At 42.9% G+C, this 19,718-nt stretch overlaps 1 protein-coding gene across 2 annotated transcripts in view; it reads left to right on the top strand.

Moving 5' to 3' along the window:
• NALCN (sodium leak channel, non-selective) overlaps positions 1 to 19,718 on the top strand; it is a 353,058-nt gene that overhangs the window by 256,173 nt on the left and 77,167 nt on the right. For both annotated transcript variants that reach the window (XM_056109424.1, XM_056109431.1), the window contains one exon: positions 633 to 774. In XM_056109424.1, the coding sequence (XP_055965399.1) occupies positions 633 to 774 (142 nt within the window). The remainder of the gene's footprint in view (positions 1 to 632; positions 775 to 19,718) is intronic.

Below are 19,718 nucleotides of genomic sequence, written 5' to 3' on the forward strand. Positions count from 1 at the left end.
TTGCTTTTGAGTTAGAAACCTGACTTTCCATGTCAAATCATCTCTCGCGGGTCCTTTTGACGAACAGGAGCAAAAAGAATTCCTTCTTTAGGAGAGAAGAAAGTATCTGTCAGAAGATACTTTCTTCTAGATAAGAGATGAGAGTCTATTTTTATTTTATTTTATTTCGGGGACATCCAACAGCAGTTTTCCACCAGCCATGCTGATGGCTGAGTATGAGGGCCCCGGGGTATGGGCTCAGCTGGGTCATCCCCAAGGCACTCGGCGATGTGCTTGGGGCTTTGAGGTGCTGGGGAGCGAAGCTGGGGGTTGGGGGGAACACAGGCTAGACACATGAAGGAGTCCCAGCCCTGGGGACCCCAAAAGTACCATCAACTGTTGACTACTCTTACTGAAACATTAATCCTGGGCACGTTCCTTTACATTCACAGCAAGGAGGAGAATCGGGAGTTTTCTCTCAGAGAATTATTTCCGGGAGCAGTTCTGACCCCGCGCCCAGTGTGGTCCTGTGTGGTCCCTGCACCCCTTTGTCACTGCTCTGACTTCATTCCAGCTGATCACCAGGCCCCGCACCATCCCTGTCCCTTGCGCCCTGTCCCTCACCAGGCTTGCTGTCCCTGCTTCCTCCACAGGGAAAGTTTCATGAAGCAGTTCATCGACCGCCAGCAGCAGGACACTGGCTCCCTCCTGAGGAGTCTCCCCGCCACCTCCCCCACCTCCTGCGAGCCATCAAAACGGTCCGCCATCGAGGACAGCAAGTACATTGACCAGAAGGTAAGCGTGGCCTTCTCGCAGAGCTCCCCCTGTCCGAAAGCACGGGTGTTGGAGAACCTTCGAGTGGGGTGGGTTCTTGACTCCAGTGTCCGCGGAGAGCAGTGACGGGCACAGTGGTATTTCTGGAAGAAATCGTTAAAGCTTACATTTTGCACTTCTCCAAGCTATGACCGAGAGATTCTGTGATGGGTTGGAGAGCTTCCTGGATCTGCATCACTCGGCTGCAACGGGCAGGGTTTGACCCTTCACAGTTAACCTCAGTTCCACTGACTGTCCCAGCCTTCGACATGTCCAGTTATTAGGCTTGGGACATGAATCAGGGCAAGTTTCTCCAGAGTCAGTCAAAGTACTGCTTCCTGAGGGCTGCCAGTGGCCAGGAAAGATTGCCACGTGTGTTCTCTCTCACTCATGGTCTGAGGGACTTAGTAAGCAAATGAGTCCCCTTCCCCACTCCCCACCAGGTTCTATTAGTTAGAAAAGGAAATATCAATAAGAGTTTGGAAAAGAAATCAATCATTACAATTTGCCAAAGTAATTCCTTCTGAATATTTCTCTTTGAAGATGCTGTTGTATTTTCCATTGTTTAGATAGTTCACACCACTCACCCAAACAGACCGTGTTCTCCCATCACGCAATGCTGAAACACAATGCCCTCCTTCATTTTTTATGATTCTGGGTTTTCCCCCTTAACGCCCCTTCCCAACAAGGATTGGCCTGCCTTTGACTCTTTGCCCTTTTTTCTCTCCTTCCCCCTCCCCCCTCCCTGTGTGAGTAAGAGTGAGGACTCTCTCTTACTTCTTCCTTTCACTTAATTCCTTGGTTCTCTGGGGGAGCTGAGTGATTCTCAGAGATCAGTACCTTTGTTTCTTCTTACTCCATGATTTATCTTATCCTGTCATGGTCACGGTCCTCCCGTTGTTCATCGATTTGCTCGAGCGGGCCCAGTAACGTCTCCATCATGAGACTTGTTGTTACTGTGTTTGGCATATCAAATACGTCATGGGTAGCTTGCCAGGCTCTGCAGTGCGGGCGAGATACTCTCGGTCGCTTGCTGGGCTCTCCGAGAGGGGCAGAGGAATTGAACCCGGAAATGTTGGCCACTTGTAAGGCAAACGCCCTACCACTGTGCTATCTTCCAAAATTATGTTGACTCTAACTTGTAGAGTTCAAGATAGCAGAGGATAAGTCTGATGCCATTATCAATATCTATTTATTTATGGTTTGCTTTTCTTCTTTTCATTTGAAATGCAGTTAGCCTTTTTTTTAGTAGTTGGTCAACTGGATGGTCTTCTGGTGTCTTTTAGGATAGTATGTAAGACTTTTTAGGGTGTAGAGAGTTGAGAAGCGACCAGGATATACTTCATCTGCACTGTATCACCCGAAGTGCCCAAACCAGGGAGTCTTCTAGTTTGCAGACTGATATTTGTCATGGAAATATTTAGTTCTTCTTCGCTCCTTTTTCTCTCCTATTCTATTGTGATTGCTGTGTCTTTCTGCTGTGTTTGAATTATTTGTTTGATTTTTATCCAGGACCTTCATTTGAGCTCAACTGAGATGATCCTTTGCTTTTGGATTTTGAGTGAAAAGATCACGATATATGCAATTTTGCATACACATACAATGCCCATAACTCTCCTTCAGAGAGTTTTACACTTTCGTTATCGCTGTTATTTTTAACCACTATCCACACTTACATTTCAACACAAGAATGTCAGAACCAAAAGCTTAAAAATGTGGTTGGAAACTTGGTTTCAGCCAGCTGGTGTCAAGTTGCAGTTTACCTACCAGAACACAGGTGGTGGTGGTGGTTGTCAGAAGATTTATTTCAAAAGCTGACTTTCATTCAGGAGTGTTCGGCTAGTAGTGTGTCGTCATGTCCAGGATGAATGTGGAGAGGTTTCTTTACTGTCCCAAGGGCAAGTCACACCCCAGCCCACAGCATTACATCACTTCCAGTAGCATCCCCTGGAAACATATGATTGAATATTTTGTCCACAAAGATTTTTTGCTTGAATTCCTGCGTACACGATTTTGTAATTGGTGTAGAAAATGGAAGAAGACTCTTGGCCAGGGTGTAGGGAGGGAAGGGTGGTAGAGTTGGGAGCGGCAGAGAGTCTGGGGAGAATTCAGCACATTTGTTCCCGTGTGCCCGCTGCCCTACTTCCCCACGTCATGTTTCAGTTGGGCGAGGTCAAAGAATTCCGTAAGCCATTGGTCATTTCTTTAACACCCTGGTATCTTTCTGCCTTCTAGATATCATTTGATAGTGATTTCTTTTTCACTTGCTGAAGTAAGAGAATAATTGTAGGGTTGCCCTGTCATCCTCCACTGGAGTGCTTCCATCAACCCTTAAAGCAAACTAACAAAGGTGCTTGCTCCCTTGCCCCCCCCCCCCACACACACACACAAGGCGTCCAGCACCTGAGAGAGGGTTTGTGGAAGGTGGTAGAAATACTGGGTCCAGAAGGCCAGCTGATCAAATGCACAGTCCAAGACCAACTATGCAGAATGAGGAGGCTGCTTTCCCCCCCCACACACACACAGTTGGGGTGGTCTCTCTCTGAAACTATGCTTTGATGATTGTACACTTCCTTATGAGTGTTATCAGGATAAATGCTTCGATTCAGAAAATATAAAAGGAGGAAGATACCTTATGTGCAGCAGCCCCTCCCCCCCTCCCCATACTGGCAGCAGCAAGACTGACCCTTGCTTTGCCTTGATCGAATTCCCAGAGAGTCTGCCTCACCTTCAGAGCCGACTCACCCCAGCTGGACCCAGGCCTGTTGTCTTTCTTCAGAGATGCTTCGGCCATAGCACCTGCAGAGTGCACAGGTCAGGGAAACTAAACACGAACTCCCACTCAACTTCACTCATCAATGAAGCATCACGGGGAGCATAAATGAACAAGAAGACGTTGTATTTATGCTTTGTGGGGTTTTTAACTTGATTTTTAATTGGATATTTTAATTGAATCACAGTGAAATACACAGAAAGTTGTTCATGATTGGATTTCAATCATGCAATATTCCAACGTTCTTCCCTTCACCAATCATATTTCCCACCGCCAATCATCAGTGTCCCCAGTTTCCCTCACACCCCCTCCACTTCCTGCCTCTATGGCAAGAACTTTTCCTCTCTCTCTCTCTCTCTCTCTCTCTCTCTCTCTCTCTCTCCTTTTGGGTTGATGGTTTTCAATACCAATACTGAAAGTTTATCAGGTATATCTCTTTACCTACTTTCAACACTCAGTTCCTGTCCAAAATGATCATTTCCGAATATTACTGTCATACTGGTCCCTTCTCTATCCTAACTCCCTTCGCCCCCAGATACTCTTGTGACAAGTTTCCCATCATTGACCAGTTCTCCTGGCCCCTGTTTTCCCTGGCCTTGGATATTAGTCTCGTTATATACGTATATGTAGGTATATGTATATCGATAATATCTATTATATCCCACACATGAATGAAGTAATTTATAAGAACTTTATAAGTCAGATTTATAAGTTGGATAAAAGAACAGATGACTGGATAAAGAATCCGTGGTACATCCACACAATGGAATGCTGTGCAGTCGTTAGGAAAAATTAAATCATGAAATGTACTTATAAATAGATGGACATGGAGAATATCATGCTGAGTGAAATGAGTCAAAAGGAGAGGGACAGTTATAGAATGACTGTATTTATGGTTTTGTGGGATATTTTTCTGGTTGGTTTGTTCTTTAAGGGCAGGGGGTTTGGTTGGGGATTTCTGTTTCGATTTGGTTTGGTTTGGGTATTTGGCCCACACCCAGCTATGCTCAGGTCTTTGTCCTGGCTCTGCACCCAGAAATCGGTCCTGGTAGCCTGGGGGACTCTGTGGGGTGCAAGAATCCAACCGGAATCAGCCATGTACAAGGCCAGCCCCCTCCCCTCTGACTCTCTCTTCAGCCACAGGTGTTAACAGGTAACCATGGCCACCCTCCCCCTTGCCTCTTAAGAACCGAAACACTCCTAAAAATTAAAATCCTAGACAGGTGACTCAATATCCTGGACACGTATTTGTCAGAGAGCACTCGAAGGTGCTCCTTCTCAGCCCAAAGCTGTTGGAAGGGACCGTCAGTGTCTGGGACCCTCTGAGTGAACTCTCGGCTGGCATCACCCATGGAGACGGGAGAGAAGTGGGAGGTCTTCTCAGCGGTTTGCTTCCCAAGAACAAAGGAAGCAGAGAATAGCGTGTCCCTTAAGGATCACCTGTCAGAAGAGCCCCTCCCTCTCTCCCTCCAGAGGGGATGACTGTTCTCTTGCCAGGAGAGCAGAGTTCACGGAAAGTGGGGCTCGTCTGTACAGGGGACAGCAACACAAGCGACCGCACAGAGTGGCAGTGTGACTGTGGGTATGTCGTGGCCGGGAGTTTGGTGAAGCAGTTCAGGGAGGCACATCCAAAGCTCCATTTTCCCCGTGTAATTGCCCTGGCTTTGAGCAGCGCCGAGTAATTCCCATGGCAACCTGACCTTGCAGAGAGATGGTTTAAAAATAGCTCCGCTTGATTACCTTTGCCACAATTTTAAAATACTCGTCCCTCCCCCCCATAAGCAGCACACAGACATGCTGTCATATCTCCAGGCAGTGGTGTGGTCTGGCCAGAGCCCAAAGCCAAGGCAGGAAATGGGCACTTCCCCTCCTTGTCCTTGGAGGGACATGCCTTCAAGGACACTGAGACCTGTCCCTTCGTTTTATGATGCAGCTCCCATTTTAACTGAGGTACTGTGATCGACAGGATGATTAGTGGTTGTTTCATGCGTGTTTTGTTCCAACACCGCACCCACCCACCAGAGCACCCTCCCTCTCCACAAAGTCTCAGAGACACCCGCCACCCACCCACCCACCCATCCACACACTCCCACTCCAGCCCAGTCTTGTAGATCAATTCCCCTGTACCCATTGCCTTTGGTCATTTGTTGCTCCCTAACTGTGTATCTTTATTTTATTTTCAAAACTCTTTTTTTAATTGTCTTTTATTTAGCCCAGAAAAAAAAACCCTTTTTAAAGTTTATTTTAATTTCCATGTGTTTTTCACCCATTTCTTTTAGTAATTAATTTCCATTTTCAAAGCATTGTGTTGTGAAGGGAGAGTTGATATGATTTTTGTCTTTTTATTTGTGTGAAGCTCTGTTTCATGACCCAGGATTTGATTGATCTTGGAGAATGCCCCCTGTGCACTGGAGAAGGGTGTGTACTCAATTTGGGGGGTGGGGGGGCTAAGGATTCTATGTGTGTCTGCTAGGCCCATCCCTTCTATTTCTTCCCTCAAGGCCAGCGTTTCCTTGCTGAATTGTTACCTAGTTGATCTACCCATCAGTGGTGGAGGAGGTTGAAGTCTCCACTACTATGGTATTGCTGCCAGTATCTCCTCTGTGCCTATTAGTGGTTGTTTGAACTGTTTTGATGGTCCTCGTTAGGTGCACACATGGTGAGGATTGTGAGTTTTCTACCTGTATCGATCTCTTGATCATTAAGAAATGACCATATCTCTCCCTCAGAGCCTGTTTTAATTTTAAAGTCTATGTTTCTTATATGTTGAAACATGACAGTCAATCAAAAGCTTGCACTCAGTAGACAGGAAACACCTGTAAAGGTGATTAGAGTTTGCCCCAAAAACCTTCAACCCTCTCGGAGAGTCCGGCAAGATACCAAGAGTATCCCACCCACTCAGCAGAGCCTGGCAAGCTACTCTTGGCGTACTCAATATTCCAAAAACAGTAATAATAATGGTCCTCATTCCCCTGACCCTGAAAGAGCCACCAGTATGACATCAGACTACACTAGCACGCTACAGGAACGAATAGAGACGTTACTGGCACCTGCTCAAGTAAATCTATGAACAACGGGATGACAGTGACAGTGATGATGATGTTTCTTATATAATATAGCCGCCTCCACCTTTGAAAAGACATTTTTTGCCTCTAAGATTGTTTCCCAGCCTTTGACTTTGGTCTGAGTTTCCCCTGACTGTTCAGATGTGTCTCATGCAGGCAGCAGAAAACAGGTTCAGTTTTCTGATCTAGCCTCTTCCTCACCTAGAGAGAGAGCGAGTCCTCTTCCTCTTGAGTCAGTGATCAGTCTGAATGTCCTGAGAGGAATGTTTTGGTTTCCAAGCAGAGGGACATTCGGTAATTGTTCCCTATTCATGTGATTGAAATCAAACCCTTAGCTTTATTTTTATGTTAATTCTGGTGAAAGGAATATGGCTACAACAGTGAATGTTTGTGGTTCTAATGAAAAACATTCAAGTTGATACATCTTCATCATCCCCAAAGTGCCCCAGTCCCTTCACCCCTTCACCACTGTCCTTATGTCACTTCTAGTAAACCTACCCCCTCCTCTGCTCCCCCCCCCCCACACACACAGCACCACATCTCCCTGTTTGGTCATCTCAGTTTGTCATCGGAGGCCAAGGGTTTGTCATACTTGATGGTGTCTGTTCCCTTGTTTCATCTCTGTAGACCACAGATGAGTGACATAGTCTGCTATTGCTCTTCTCCCTCTGACTTTGTTTCACTTCACATGATACCCTTCATTTTAATCCGAGTTTCAGCAAACTTCCAGATCTTATCTGTTCTTGCAGCTGTGAAAAATTCTGTTGTGTCTATAGATAACAACTTCTTGATCTGCTTGTCTGTTATTGAATATTTGGGATACTTACATACCTGGGTTATTGTCTTAGCCCAACAACAAAGGCAGAGCCTCCCCCCCCACACACACACACACACCCCGTCCCTAGAGAAATCTATTTCTGTTTCTCTCCCTCACATCTCTCTAAATTTCTTACAATAAAAAATTTGCTTCGCTTAATATTGAGATTAAAACAGAGCATTAGCAAAAAAAAAATTTTTGCTTCACTAAAAAATGTAACAAACTAGTTTTCAATAGGTGTATATGTGTGTTTTCAAGTTAATATGTTTGTGTTTGGGGACTAGATTAAAAAAGAGGCGCTTCCACCAACCCTAGGTGTCTTATGGAGAACGCTTGTTAATATACTGAGACATAAGCCTGGCATTCCAGTAACTATGGAAGTTAGAGCAGCACCCCCCACCCCTCAGAAGGGTCTTCTTCTTACCTCTAGGGCTCTACAGCTAAACTCCCTGGCCGAGGCCCCAGTATGGGCACCCTTTCCAGGGTTGGCACCTACAGTAGTCTAGGTAACATGAGTGGATCTCACAGACTAACATCAGCCAAAGACATATGGGGTGACCAGGGTTCTCGAAGGCACGTCCCAGGCTTCCTAGTATGGTCTCAGATCTGAAATGATCAAGAAGAATGGACATTTGCCCAGCAAGGAGCCACTGAAAGCACACTCTCTCTGTTTCTCTCTCTGTCTCTCTCTGTCTCTGCCTCTCTCTCTCTCCTCTCTCTGTCTCTGTCTTCCTCTCTCTGTCTCTGTCTGTCTGCCCGTCCATCTCTCCTTCTCCCGCTCCCTCTCCCTCTTTATCCCTCTCCCTCTCTCTCCTCTCTCTCTCTCTCTCTCTCTCCTCTCTTTCTCTCTCTCTCTCTCTCTCCCCTCCTCTCCTCTCTTTTTCCCCACTTCCTAAGCAGAGAGCTTGTTCTTTCTGCTAAATGTAGTGCAAACTTGTAAACACCCTTCACAACTAGCAGCTAACACTTCTACAAAATCTGGAGAAACATGATCAGCCTCAGTCTGTTTTGTTTGCATTTGTCATTCCTGCCAATCTTCACCCTTCACTTGGTCATTCCACCAAGAGCTTATGGGGCCTCTTGCCCATTCATCAGGCATGCTTCTGGACTCTGCGAATCCCACCATGAATCATGCACTCTAGAAGCCTTTGGGCTGAAGGGAAGGAGCATGTTGTAATGGATGACAGGGAAAAGAATGACGGGAAAACAAGGTGATCCCAAATCCTCGCAGGAGGAGGAGGAGGGAGTGAGTGGTTTAGGAGGAAGGTGCGCCCTGCAGAGAGGGACCCCCGTGGAAAGCCTGTGTGTGGGATGTGGAGCGAAAGAGGAAGACCCGTAGTGGTGAATGAGTCAAGCTGATTCCACCCTGCATCAGCATTGGAAACAAATAATTCTGACTTTCACAGTTTCCTCTGTGAATTAAATCTGTTCGTGGCACCTGGCACCGCTATACATTGTGTTTCTGTTGCACCAGATAAGAAAGGTTATCAACGTTAAACATGCCGTGAAGTCAGACTCCGCAAATAGACCTACATTCCTCAATCAGGACAAATGACTTTTACATAAAACAACCCTTCAGATAGAGCCATTTCCCTGAGCACCCTATAATATGTACTGTTTCATCAGCCTAGGAGCCGATTTATTTTTCAGTCTTCATTTAAAAAAGAAATTTTTTTTCCCAGTGTTTCCTCCATTACCTACCTGGTGTCTTAGCTCTCAAGAAGTAAATCAAATTGTTCTGGAAAGATTTCCTCTTGACAAAGCCCTGTTGATTGCCGTACAACGTTTTGTAATTTTCTGTGTGATTATAGAGTGTTTGATGATTCGTCCCAGTCACTCGGCACATAGCAGGTCCCTCGGCCTGATCTGTAATTTTCAGGATGAACATTTACTCACTTTAAAAGAGACGGGGAGAGAGAACCGCCTGTTTTCACCTTCGGGGCTTCTGCCCTTCTAAAAGAAATTTCGAAAATAATAGCTTAGCGTCTCTGCAGTGCTCTTCCAGATGGAGCTGGAGGAGAGGAGAGGGAAATGATGTGAGCTCCCCAAAACCTGCAAATGTGGTGGGGTGGGAGGAACGTAGGAAAACCCCTCAGCACAGCCCTCTTTGGCTTAAAGACGCTTTATAGATCACGGATTGCTGATGCATTAACAATAATGGGAAGAATGCAGAAAACAAGCACATTATATAAGCAAAAGCCATTTTTCTTCATGTGTAGACGTCTTTGCAGAATGTTTTCATGCTCAGAGAAGCACCACATTTGTGTTCACACTAGCTTAGGGATGCGAAGGGGCGGAGGCTTCTGAGCCAAAACGCATCTGCTGCTTTCAACTGACAGAGCAGGAGGGGGTCCTTGTTGATGATTCTTTTGCAGAACATTTCATTGTGTAATTCTTCCTACTGGGGTTTGACACAATGTGTTTGCATTCCCTAGTGGCCCGTTCATTAGGGGTCCTCTGGGTCCCTCAGTCCAGGACTTTTGCACGCAAACTAGCAGGCTTCTGCTCAAGCACTTTTGGTGCAATGTTCTGTGGTCAGAAAGGGCTCGGATTCAAGCTGTCTTTGAAGGTTTTTTTTTTTTCCTAGACGTTCTTCTCCTTTAAATCTGGTTCCTCTTCTCCTTCAGTTTTATTACATTAATATTTCCATCAGTTCTGACTGCTGCTGCTTCCTTGCTGCTTCAACCTTAAGTTCAAAGATACTGTGTTTAATGGGAGATGAAGAAGGCTGCCTTGGAGTGCAATATATTTGGGGGGCTATTTTTTTTTTTGGAATGGCCATAAGATAGCGCATTACAAAGCTGTTCATGATTGGGTTTCAGTCATACAATGTTTCAACACCCGTCCCTCCACCAGTGCACTTACCAGCCTCAGTGTCCCCATTTTCCCTCCCATCACCCAAACCACCCCCACTCCTGCCTGCCTCCATGGCAGATACTTCTCTCTCTCCCTCTCTCTTTCTCTCTCTCTCCCTCTCTCTTTCCCTCGCTCTCTTTCACCTCTCTTTCTCTCTCCCTCACTCTTCTCTCTCTCCCTCTCTCTTTCTCCCTCTCTCTCTTTCTTCTCTCTCTCCCTCTCTCTATCTCTCTCTCTCCTCGTTATAGGCATTATGGTTGTGCAATATGTTTTCATTTCAAAATTAATTGCAATGTGTTTTAATTTCATTTTTTTCATTGCATCTTCTCCAGAATCATAAAATCCACTATGTTTTAAAAATATCTACAGATTTTCCATCTTTGTCTCTCTTGCTCATAGGAACTCTCACCTGCAGTTGTGTTGTCTCATTATTTGTATAATTTTACTTGACCCAGCCATTGTCATCTCTTACCCATGCACACTGTGTGTTAAACGTATCTAATGGTTCATCATAGACAGTCCTGCTTTTCCTCCTCCTCCACATTCTCAGTACCCATATGAGAACAGAGCTGAGAAAAGTTAGAGATGCAGCTGGTTAGCGGTGCTGTCCTCTCTGCTTTAGTCACTAGAGCCTGGTCAGAGAGCCGAAGGGCACAAAAAACAAGATGATGAAGTTCCCCTCCCCACCCCACTTACTCTTTAGTTGAAGTCATTCCGATTCATCAAGGGAGATGATACTTCTCAGACAAGTAATCTCCTGTTGCAGCTGTCATCTGATTCGTCATTGTCATTTCAAGGAATCAATTCATAAGAAAAACAAAAGTAGAAGAGAAAGAGAGAGACAGAGTTAAGATGTTTCTTTGAATAAGGTGTTTGCCTTACTCAAGGTCAGCCCAGATTCGATCCCTGGCACCCTACGGTTCCCCAAGCTCTGCCAGGAGTGATCCCTGAGTGAAGAACTGAAGTAAGCCCTGAGAATCACCAGGTGTGGCCCAAATAAACAGACAAACAAAAAAAGATGTTTCTTTAGGGGCCAGAGAGATAGTTCAACAGTCTGAGTACATTTTTCTCATGCAAGAGGTATTGGTTCAATCTGTAAGCATCGCCAGGTATGGCCTAAATTTTGTTTTAAGTTTATTTATTCTTTAAATACATTCCATAAACCAGTTAGAAAAGAGCCACTCCATAGAGAAGAATCCAGCATGTCAGGAATCCCAGTCTTAGACTGGGAGATTATAATTAGTGAAATTCACAAGTAAAAAAAAAATATTTCACACACAAATATGTCCCAGAACCCAAAGGAAGATGGCAATTACGTGTAATTGTTTCTGTGTGCTGTATGTGTGTGCACACGTGTCTACGTGTGTATGTACATAGGTTATATAAATATAGATATAGATAGATATATGCATATGTATATACATATTTAGTTTTTATTCCTGATTTATTTTCAAGGTTTAGAACTTGTAATGGTGAAACAACTGAAGAATAGAAATCTTTACCTATCATGGAAAATTTCCTTTACACAAAACTCATATTCCAAAATATATTTCAAAGTTGAATAGCGTGATATCACAGCAATATTTACCTTTACAAACCTTTTCATATGACCAAGTTAGTATTGCTGCCACCGACACTAATCATCTGTTAAAATTCTTTCAAAACATAACATTCACTCCACCAAAGGATTTATTTTATGGCAACATCTTGTCATACGCGTGATCTGTCCTGTGGCCTTTGGGATTAATTTTTAGTTCACAGGTGCATGAAATATTCACATACTGTCAAATGAGGTACCACCTTCAACCTGTGTAATTTGAAGTAATTGCTTATTTCCAATTACTGTATTTTCTGTGGGAGACTTATTCAATAAAGTGGTTTATTATAATAATTACACTACACCTTTCTAACAGAAATGACATCTCACAGGCCCTGTTCATTATTTTGTACTTCTCTATGTACATTTCCACATTTATTATCAGTATGTTAGTAATTTCTGAAAGGAAAAGTAAAACAAGACCTCTAAAACTTTTTCCCCAATTAGAAACAAAATTCTGCTGTTATGAACTTCTCATCAAAAATGTAGGCGCCATGTAATGTTTGTTGGGGATTTCTTTTCATTGAAATGGCTTAAACTTGAAGGGTAGATTACTAATTGAATGAATAGCCATGGTTCCTTAAATCCAGGAGCTCCCAACTTCCCAAGAAGATCTCATGTTTCATCTGAGTTCTGTGGTGATTATCTGGTGGTTGAAGAGATTGAATTATTATTCTGATTAATTACAAGTCTTAAAGCCTTAGTTTAAGCAGGGAGATCATGTAAAGTGTAAGTTCTACACTACCTTTCCTGAGTCAGAGAAACTCATTGATCTCAGTGCATCAGTGTTGTTTGAACAAGTAAAGGTAAAGGTAAAGGCCCTCCCGTTGATCGTCGATTTGCTCGAGCGGGCCCAGTAACGTCTCCATTGGAGACTTTGTTGTTACTGTGTCTGGCATATCCAATACTCTCGGTAGCTTGCCGGGCTCTCCGAGAGGGGCGGAGGAATCAAACTCGGGTCGGCCATGTTGGCCGCGTGTAAGGCGAACGCCCAACCCGCTGTGCTATCAATTATATATTGAACAAATAAAAAAATGGTGAGATTAAAATTCATATTAGGGGGCTGGAGTGATAGTACATTGGGGAGGGCAATTTCCTTGCATGTGGCCGACCCAGGTTCAATCCCTGGCATCCCATTTGGTTCCCTGAGCACTGTCATGAGTAATTCCTGAGTGCAGAGCCAAAACTAACCCCTGAGCATAGTCGGATGTGACCCCAAAATCGAAACAATAAAAAATAAAAATAAAAATTCATATTAGTATTGGGGATGAGAATTTCTTGTATGAGTATGTCAAATATTTTAAGTCAAGCAAATGTTTTGTTACAATGTAGTTTAGAAAATGCTTCCTTTTTAAGTCTTCTTAATCCTAGTGACATTTTACATAGACCTCATGATATAGTGAAAAGATTTGAACAATGAAGTGACACAATCCAAAGTGATAGTCATAATTCTGCGCTTTATTATCTGAGTAACCTTAGAGAGCTTACTTTATGCGAACCTCAGATTTCTCATCTGTGAAACAGAGATAGTAACTATCCATGAGGATTCATTTGAAGATTGAGTTTAAAATATGTCTGTGGCAGCTAGGAAAGTTAATAAGGATTTAGAGGGTTTGAAATATATATATTTTTACTAGATAGATGTAATGACATTTATATAGTTATTTATTCAATGACCAGAGAATATACATTCTAACACAGAATACAGGACCGATTTACAAAACACAACCACTTACCACAAAAGAATTCTAAATATATATCAAATAAATATTCCCCCCCAAAAAAGATGCTATTTAAAGAAAATTAATAGAATTAGAAACCAGGTAACAACCACAAAATCACTCATACACTTGGAAAATTTAAAATCACTTCTAAATTGGGGCATAGAAAGAAACCACAGTAGAAATTAAAAACATCTAAAACTGAAAAATAACTCAGATGATACATATTAAATTTGGATACGATTATGTAAGTAAACTATTTCTCAATAAAACTAGAAAAATGAATTAGTAAAAATTAGGTGAAGGAATTTTAGAAGAAAATTATAGCCTTCAATGCATAATTTTTGAAAAAGGAATAAAGACTAATATTTGGGGGTGGGGTATACCTGGTCGTGCTCAGGGATTACTCCTTGCTCTGCACCCAGGGATCACTCCTGACATAGCCTGAGGGACTGTAAGGGATGCCAAGGATTGAACCCCGGCTGGCCAGGTGCAAAGCAAGCATCCCACCTATTGTACTATCGCTCCAGCCCAAAAGCTCAATTTTTATAACTTGTATCCAATTCAAAATGAACAATTTTTTGTGAAGAACATGAAATTATTATCTGACTTCTCAGTAGTGATGATTCACGCCAGAAGAAAGTAGAGTAACCCTAGGAAAGAAAAATGTGAGTCTGGTATTCAGGAAATAGACTATCAGATTTAAAGACACCATAGGATTGGTGTTAAGAATTAGAACTATAATTCTGTGTAGAGCTACAACTACTTGAAGATTAACATGAAGAATGTTGTGAATAATAGCTTTTCATCATATGAATATAGTAATTATTTTAATATAATATTCAAATAGGAGGAATGAGAAGCAAAGATAAAAGCACCTTTCATATATTTATTAATTGTATTTTGGGGGCTGGAGAGATAGTACAGTGGGTAGGGCATTTGTCTTACACACAGTGGGTTTGATCCCAGGCCTCTCATTTGATTTCCTGAGCACCATCAGTGTAACTCCTGAGTGCAGAACCACAAGGAACACCTGAGCATTGCCAGGTATGGCCCAAATAACAAAAATGAACCAACCAAATAAATAAAAATACTTATCCATCTTATTGCTTTGTGCTGGAATGATAGCATAGCGGGTAGGGTGTTTGCCTTACGCACAACTAACCTTGTTGACCTGAGTTCAATTCCTCTGCCCCTCTTGGAGAGCCCGGCAAGCTACCAAGAGTATCCTGCCCACACGGCAGAGCCTGGAAAGCTCCCCGTGGCATGTTCGATATGCCAAAAACAGTAGCAACAAGTCTCACAATGTCTCACAATGGAGACATTACTGGTGCCCGCTCGAGCAAATCGATGAACAACTGGAGAACAGTGCTACAGTGCTACATATTGCTTTGTTGCAATAGGTATTATTGTTCTGAGATGCTGTCTATGAAACAGGAAAGAGAACTAATGGGAAATGATGGAATATTCTGTCATCCCTCATAATTTTTAGTGATGCAAGAGTTTGATAATATAATTCTGTCATCTCATCGTTTTAATAATCAAAAGTCTTGAGGGGAAAAGCAAATAGAGATGTCATAAGGAAGAGGTTAGACAAAACCCTGCCCCCTAATTTAAATTAGAAACAAGAAAATAAGTGCAAAGTTAATAAGGCAAAGTTCTTGCAACGGAGAGCAACTGGGCAGCAATGAGGGTCCCTGAAGAATGGACTCGGGTGCTTGAAGTAAACCAGGGAGTCTTAGAGTGGAACTTGGGGGGAGCTTAGCGCGTCTTGTATGGCTGAGATCAAAGAAGCTTTGCCATTATGTTCCAAGGCTCTGTTGCTCAATCCAGCACTGGCCCTCAGTAAGAACAATAGTTTTAATAGATCAAGTATATTGAGATCTTCCACCACATCTGAATATTTATTTCGGTGTTGAGGCCATCCCCAGTGACACTCAGGGATCACTCCTAGTGGAGCTTGGGGGACCGTATGGGGTGCTGGGGATCATACTGGTGTCGGCCACATGGTAGGCAAGCGCCCTCCCTCCTGGGCTCTCTCTCTCCGGATTCCTCAGGTTGAGGTTTTTCAAGTAGTAATTGGTCACCATAAAAAGATATTAAAATAAGTGAATTATGTCAAAACTACAACTATAGATGTGGGTGTCATCACAGGAGCTGGGACTGCGTGCATAGTATATGCAAGACCTTGGTTCTCTCCATTGCACTTCCTGGCCCTCAGAGCATCTTGGGGAGAGCACCAGAAGCCCCTGGGTCCCACCAATGAGGGCCCTGGAGATACTCCTGGACCACCAGGACTGAGCATTAAAGCACCCGCCCACTTGCTCTAGCAGCAGTTCCAAGACCCCTGAGCATTGCTTGGGAGACAAAAAAAATTAATAATAATCTCATATTTATCATGCCCTTCCCATATAATACTATTAATTATAGTATTATAATTAATAGACTAATAGACACCAAATTATATGAGGGGAATGAGCTCATTATAAAAGTATTCCTACTGATTTTTTTTAAAAAAGGAAACAAAAGAAATAGACAACTTAGCAAACTGAATCAGTGGTCTAAGCAAAAAGCCACAATACTCTGGACCACCAAAGAGAGACAGCAGCCCACGATGCCTGCTGACAGAAGGTTCCAGCACTTCCTATAGCCTGGCATGGGGATGAAGGGTGAGTCTGCCCGCTGCCAGTTTGCAGGAAGTGCAGAGGACAGGGAAACTTTGTGAATCGCATCCTGACCATGCCCCGATTCCTGGGAGCTCCAGCCCAAATGGCCCAGACTGTTCGACTCTAAGGGAATCTCACACATTGAAAAATTACTGATAAGGTAGGAAATGTAACATTGAAAAAATTTTAAAAGCCTGTTTCAGTCATTGCTCAAAGTGTTCAGCCAGAAACAAACACGGCACAAACTGAGTTGAATGCCTAAGCTCTTCAATTGCAGGTTAAGGTACACAATTCCAGGAATATTTGTTTTAATTGCAATTCTAAGACCAAAGGACATTTTCAGTATTTTTCGAGCAGGTAAATTTATTTATTCTTTTCATTATTCAAAGACTACTTTGTAGAGTCAAATTATTAGATTTACAAAGCAAAATAAAAACCACCAGAGATTATCTTTTTATAGGTTTTGGTGGATAGCTCTTCTTGTATCCAGAATAAACAGCTACTACTGTCCTGATAGTTGTGTTTTACAAGGTCAGGTGGGAACTGATTTATCAGGAATAGAGGTGGCCAGTCCTAAAGGGTTTGCCACTCTGCTGGTTGGAGGGGACTGTCAGTATAGCTTGCGGCCAGATGAGGGCACTGCAGAGCAGTGTATGTGGCTCAGAGTTCCTCATTTTCCTCCGCACAAAGAAACCTGTGTGCTTCATTTGTGAAATATAAAATAACATAATATGAAACTAACACCCAAGGACAGAAGAGATAATGGCCAGGAAGACTGGTCCACGGTTGGAAACCTGTCTCAAGGCTGGGGGAAAAGGTAGCTGGGATAGAGAAGAGATCACTACGTCAATGATGGTTGGAGGGATCGCTCGGGATGGGAGATGTGTGCTGAAAGTAGATAAAGGACCAAACATGATGACCTCTCAGTAGTTGTACTGCAAACCATGATGCCCAAAAGTAGATAGAGAATAAGAAGGAAATTGTCTGCCATAGAGGCAGGAGGTGGGGTGGTTTGGAGGTGGCAGGAGGGCTCCTGGGGACATTGGTAGAAAATGTACACTGGTGAAGGGATGGGTGCTTGATAATTGTATAACTGAAAGTCAATCATGAAAGCTTTACAACTATATGTCATGGTGATTCATTAAAAAATTTTTTTAAAGAAATGTATGCTGGGAAATGTACACTAGTGAAGGGACATGTGTTGGATATAGTGTATGACTAAAACCCAATCATGAACAGCTTTGTAATGCTTCATCTCATGGCAATTTGATAAAAAAAATAAAAAATAAAAATTAAATAAAATAGAAATGGTGAGCTTGCTGAAATGACCTTATTTTTTTCCACTTTTTTTTATTATTAGTGAAACACCATGAGGTACAGTTGTAGATTTACAATTTTTTGTGCTTGGGTTTCAATTATACAATGATCAAATACCCATCCCTCCACCAGTGCCCATTTTCCACCACCATGGATAATATCCCCCCCACCCCCATCCCCCCCATCCCACCCTGTCTCTGTGGCAGGGCAATCCCCTGTGTTCTCTCTCTCCTTTTGGGTGTTGTGGTCTGCAAAAGAGGCATTGAGTGGCAAACATGTTCAGTCCATAGTCTACTTTCGACATGCATCTCCCCTCCTGGGAGGATCCTCCAAACATCCTTTATTTGGTGCTCCCTTCTCTATCTGAACTGCCCTTTCCTCTAGGATACCCGGCTGGCCTCTAAGTTATGGAGTAATCCTCCTGGTGCTGATCTCAGCTATTCTTGGGTATTAATCTCATACTTTGTTACTTTATATCCCCCAGATGAATGCAATCTTTCTATGTCTATCCCTCTCTTTCTGACTGAAGTGACCTTATTTTTAAAAAATCAACTCTTGTGAAATATGTAACAATCGAAAATAGCACTGAATAGCACTGTTCTCCCGTTGTTCATCGATTTGCTTGAGTGGGCACCAGTAATGTCTCCATTGTGAGACTTGTTACTGTTTTTTGGCATATTAGATACATCACGGTTAGAAAATAAATAAATAAATAAATAAATAAATTGTATCTTCACTCTAAAAAAAAAGAAATGTGTGCAGCTTTACCAAACTAAAAAGAAAAGCTAAAGAGATTACCTAAACCCTCCAACTGCATGAGGGAAATAACAGGTAGACATATAGCTGTCTAGAAACCCGTGAAAGCTGTTGCACATTTATTGGTAGATGTTAGGTAGACATACGGGATTGAAGGAGGTTAGAGCTCCTCTGGGATTCACAGCTCTTTTTGTTTCTTTCATGGATGTTTCAAAGTTAAATGGAAACTCTTCTACTGTGCCTGCTGTTGGTCTTTAAAACCATTCAAGGAATGAATGGTTCATTAATGAGTCCTTTAATACACATTAATGCTGTATTTTGTTTTCATTCAAGCTCTGGACAGAGGAGAGTGGGTAGACCTTTGGGACAGAGGCAGGGCAGAGGTAATTCTGGAAGTAATGTCCTAGGTACTGTGATTCCCATGAAGGTGTACCCAAACTTCAGGGGCTTTGGAAAGATGCTTGAACTCAGACCATGATCCAACAAAGAGGTGGGTAGATAACGAGGGTGTGGCATTGTCACTTAGAGAGGAAATGGATAGAGACCACAGTTGTCTCCTTATACCCTTCCTCACAGTGTGTAAATGTCTGAGCAGGTGCCCCCCCCCCCATGATGGGGCTCTGTCTCCCAGAGGGGACAGCCTTCTTTGGACATGCTGCCCTCACGGGTGCCCGCTGTTACCCAGAGGCACCATTACAGCGGGTGAAAGAACGTTTTATGGTCTGATCTCATGGAAGACTTCAATGTACTTTGCCTGATTTATATTTTATTGTTGTTTTGTTTTGTATCCCCCTGATGATGAGTGATACAGAGAATCTTTTCATATGCCTTTTGGCCATCTGTACACTTTCTTTTTAAAAAAATAATTATTGAATCACCATGAGCTACAGTTACAAAATTACATGTTTGAGTTTCATTCATACAGTGATCGAACACTCATCCCTCCACTAGTTGTACGCATTCTTTAAGAAAGTTTCTGTTCGTTTCTTCTCCCCATTTTTTCATGTTTCATTATTTTTTTCTTGTAAAGTTCTACTAGTGCCTTATATGTCATGGATATTAACCCTTTGTAAGATGGTGGTGGGCAATTGCTTTATCCCAGTCTGAGGCTGTCTTTTTATTCTGGGCATCATTTCTTCTGTGGTGCAGAAGCTTCTTAGCCTGATGTAGACCCAAGTGCTTCCATTTGGCCAGTGGTATTGAACCACTGAAGGTATCTCTAGGTTCAATATCATGAAGTGTCCTAGCTATGTTTTCCTTAATAAAATTTGTAGATTCAGGTCTGATAGAAGATCTTTAATCCCTTTTAATTTTCTGCTTGGTGTTAGAAAAAGGTCTGAGTTCATACATTTGTATGT

This window comes from Sorex fumeus, unplaced genomic scaffold (genome assembly GCF_029834395.1).
Source record: "Sorex fumeus unplaced genomic scaffold, SorFum_2.1 ptg000008l, whole genome shotgun sequence".
Lineage (NCBI taxonomy): Eukaryota > Metazoa > Chordata > Mammalia > Eulipotyphla > Soricidae > Sorex > Sorex fumeus.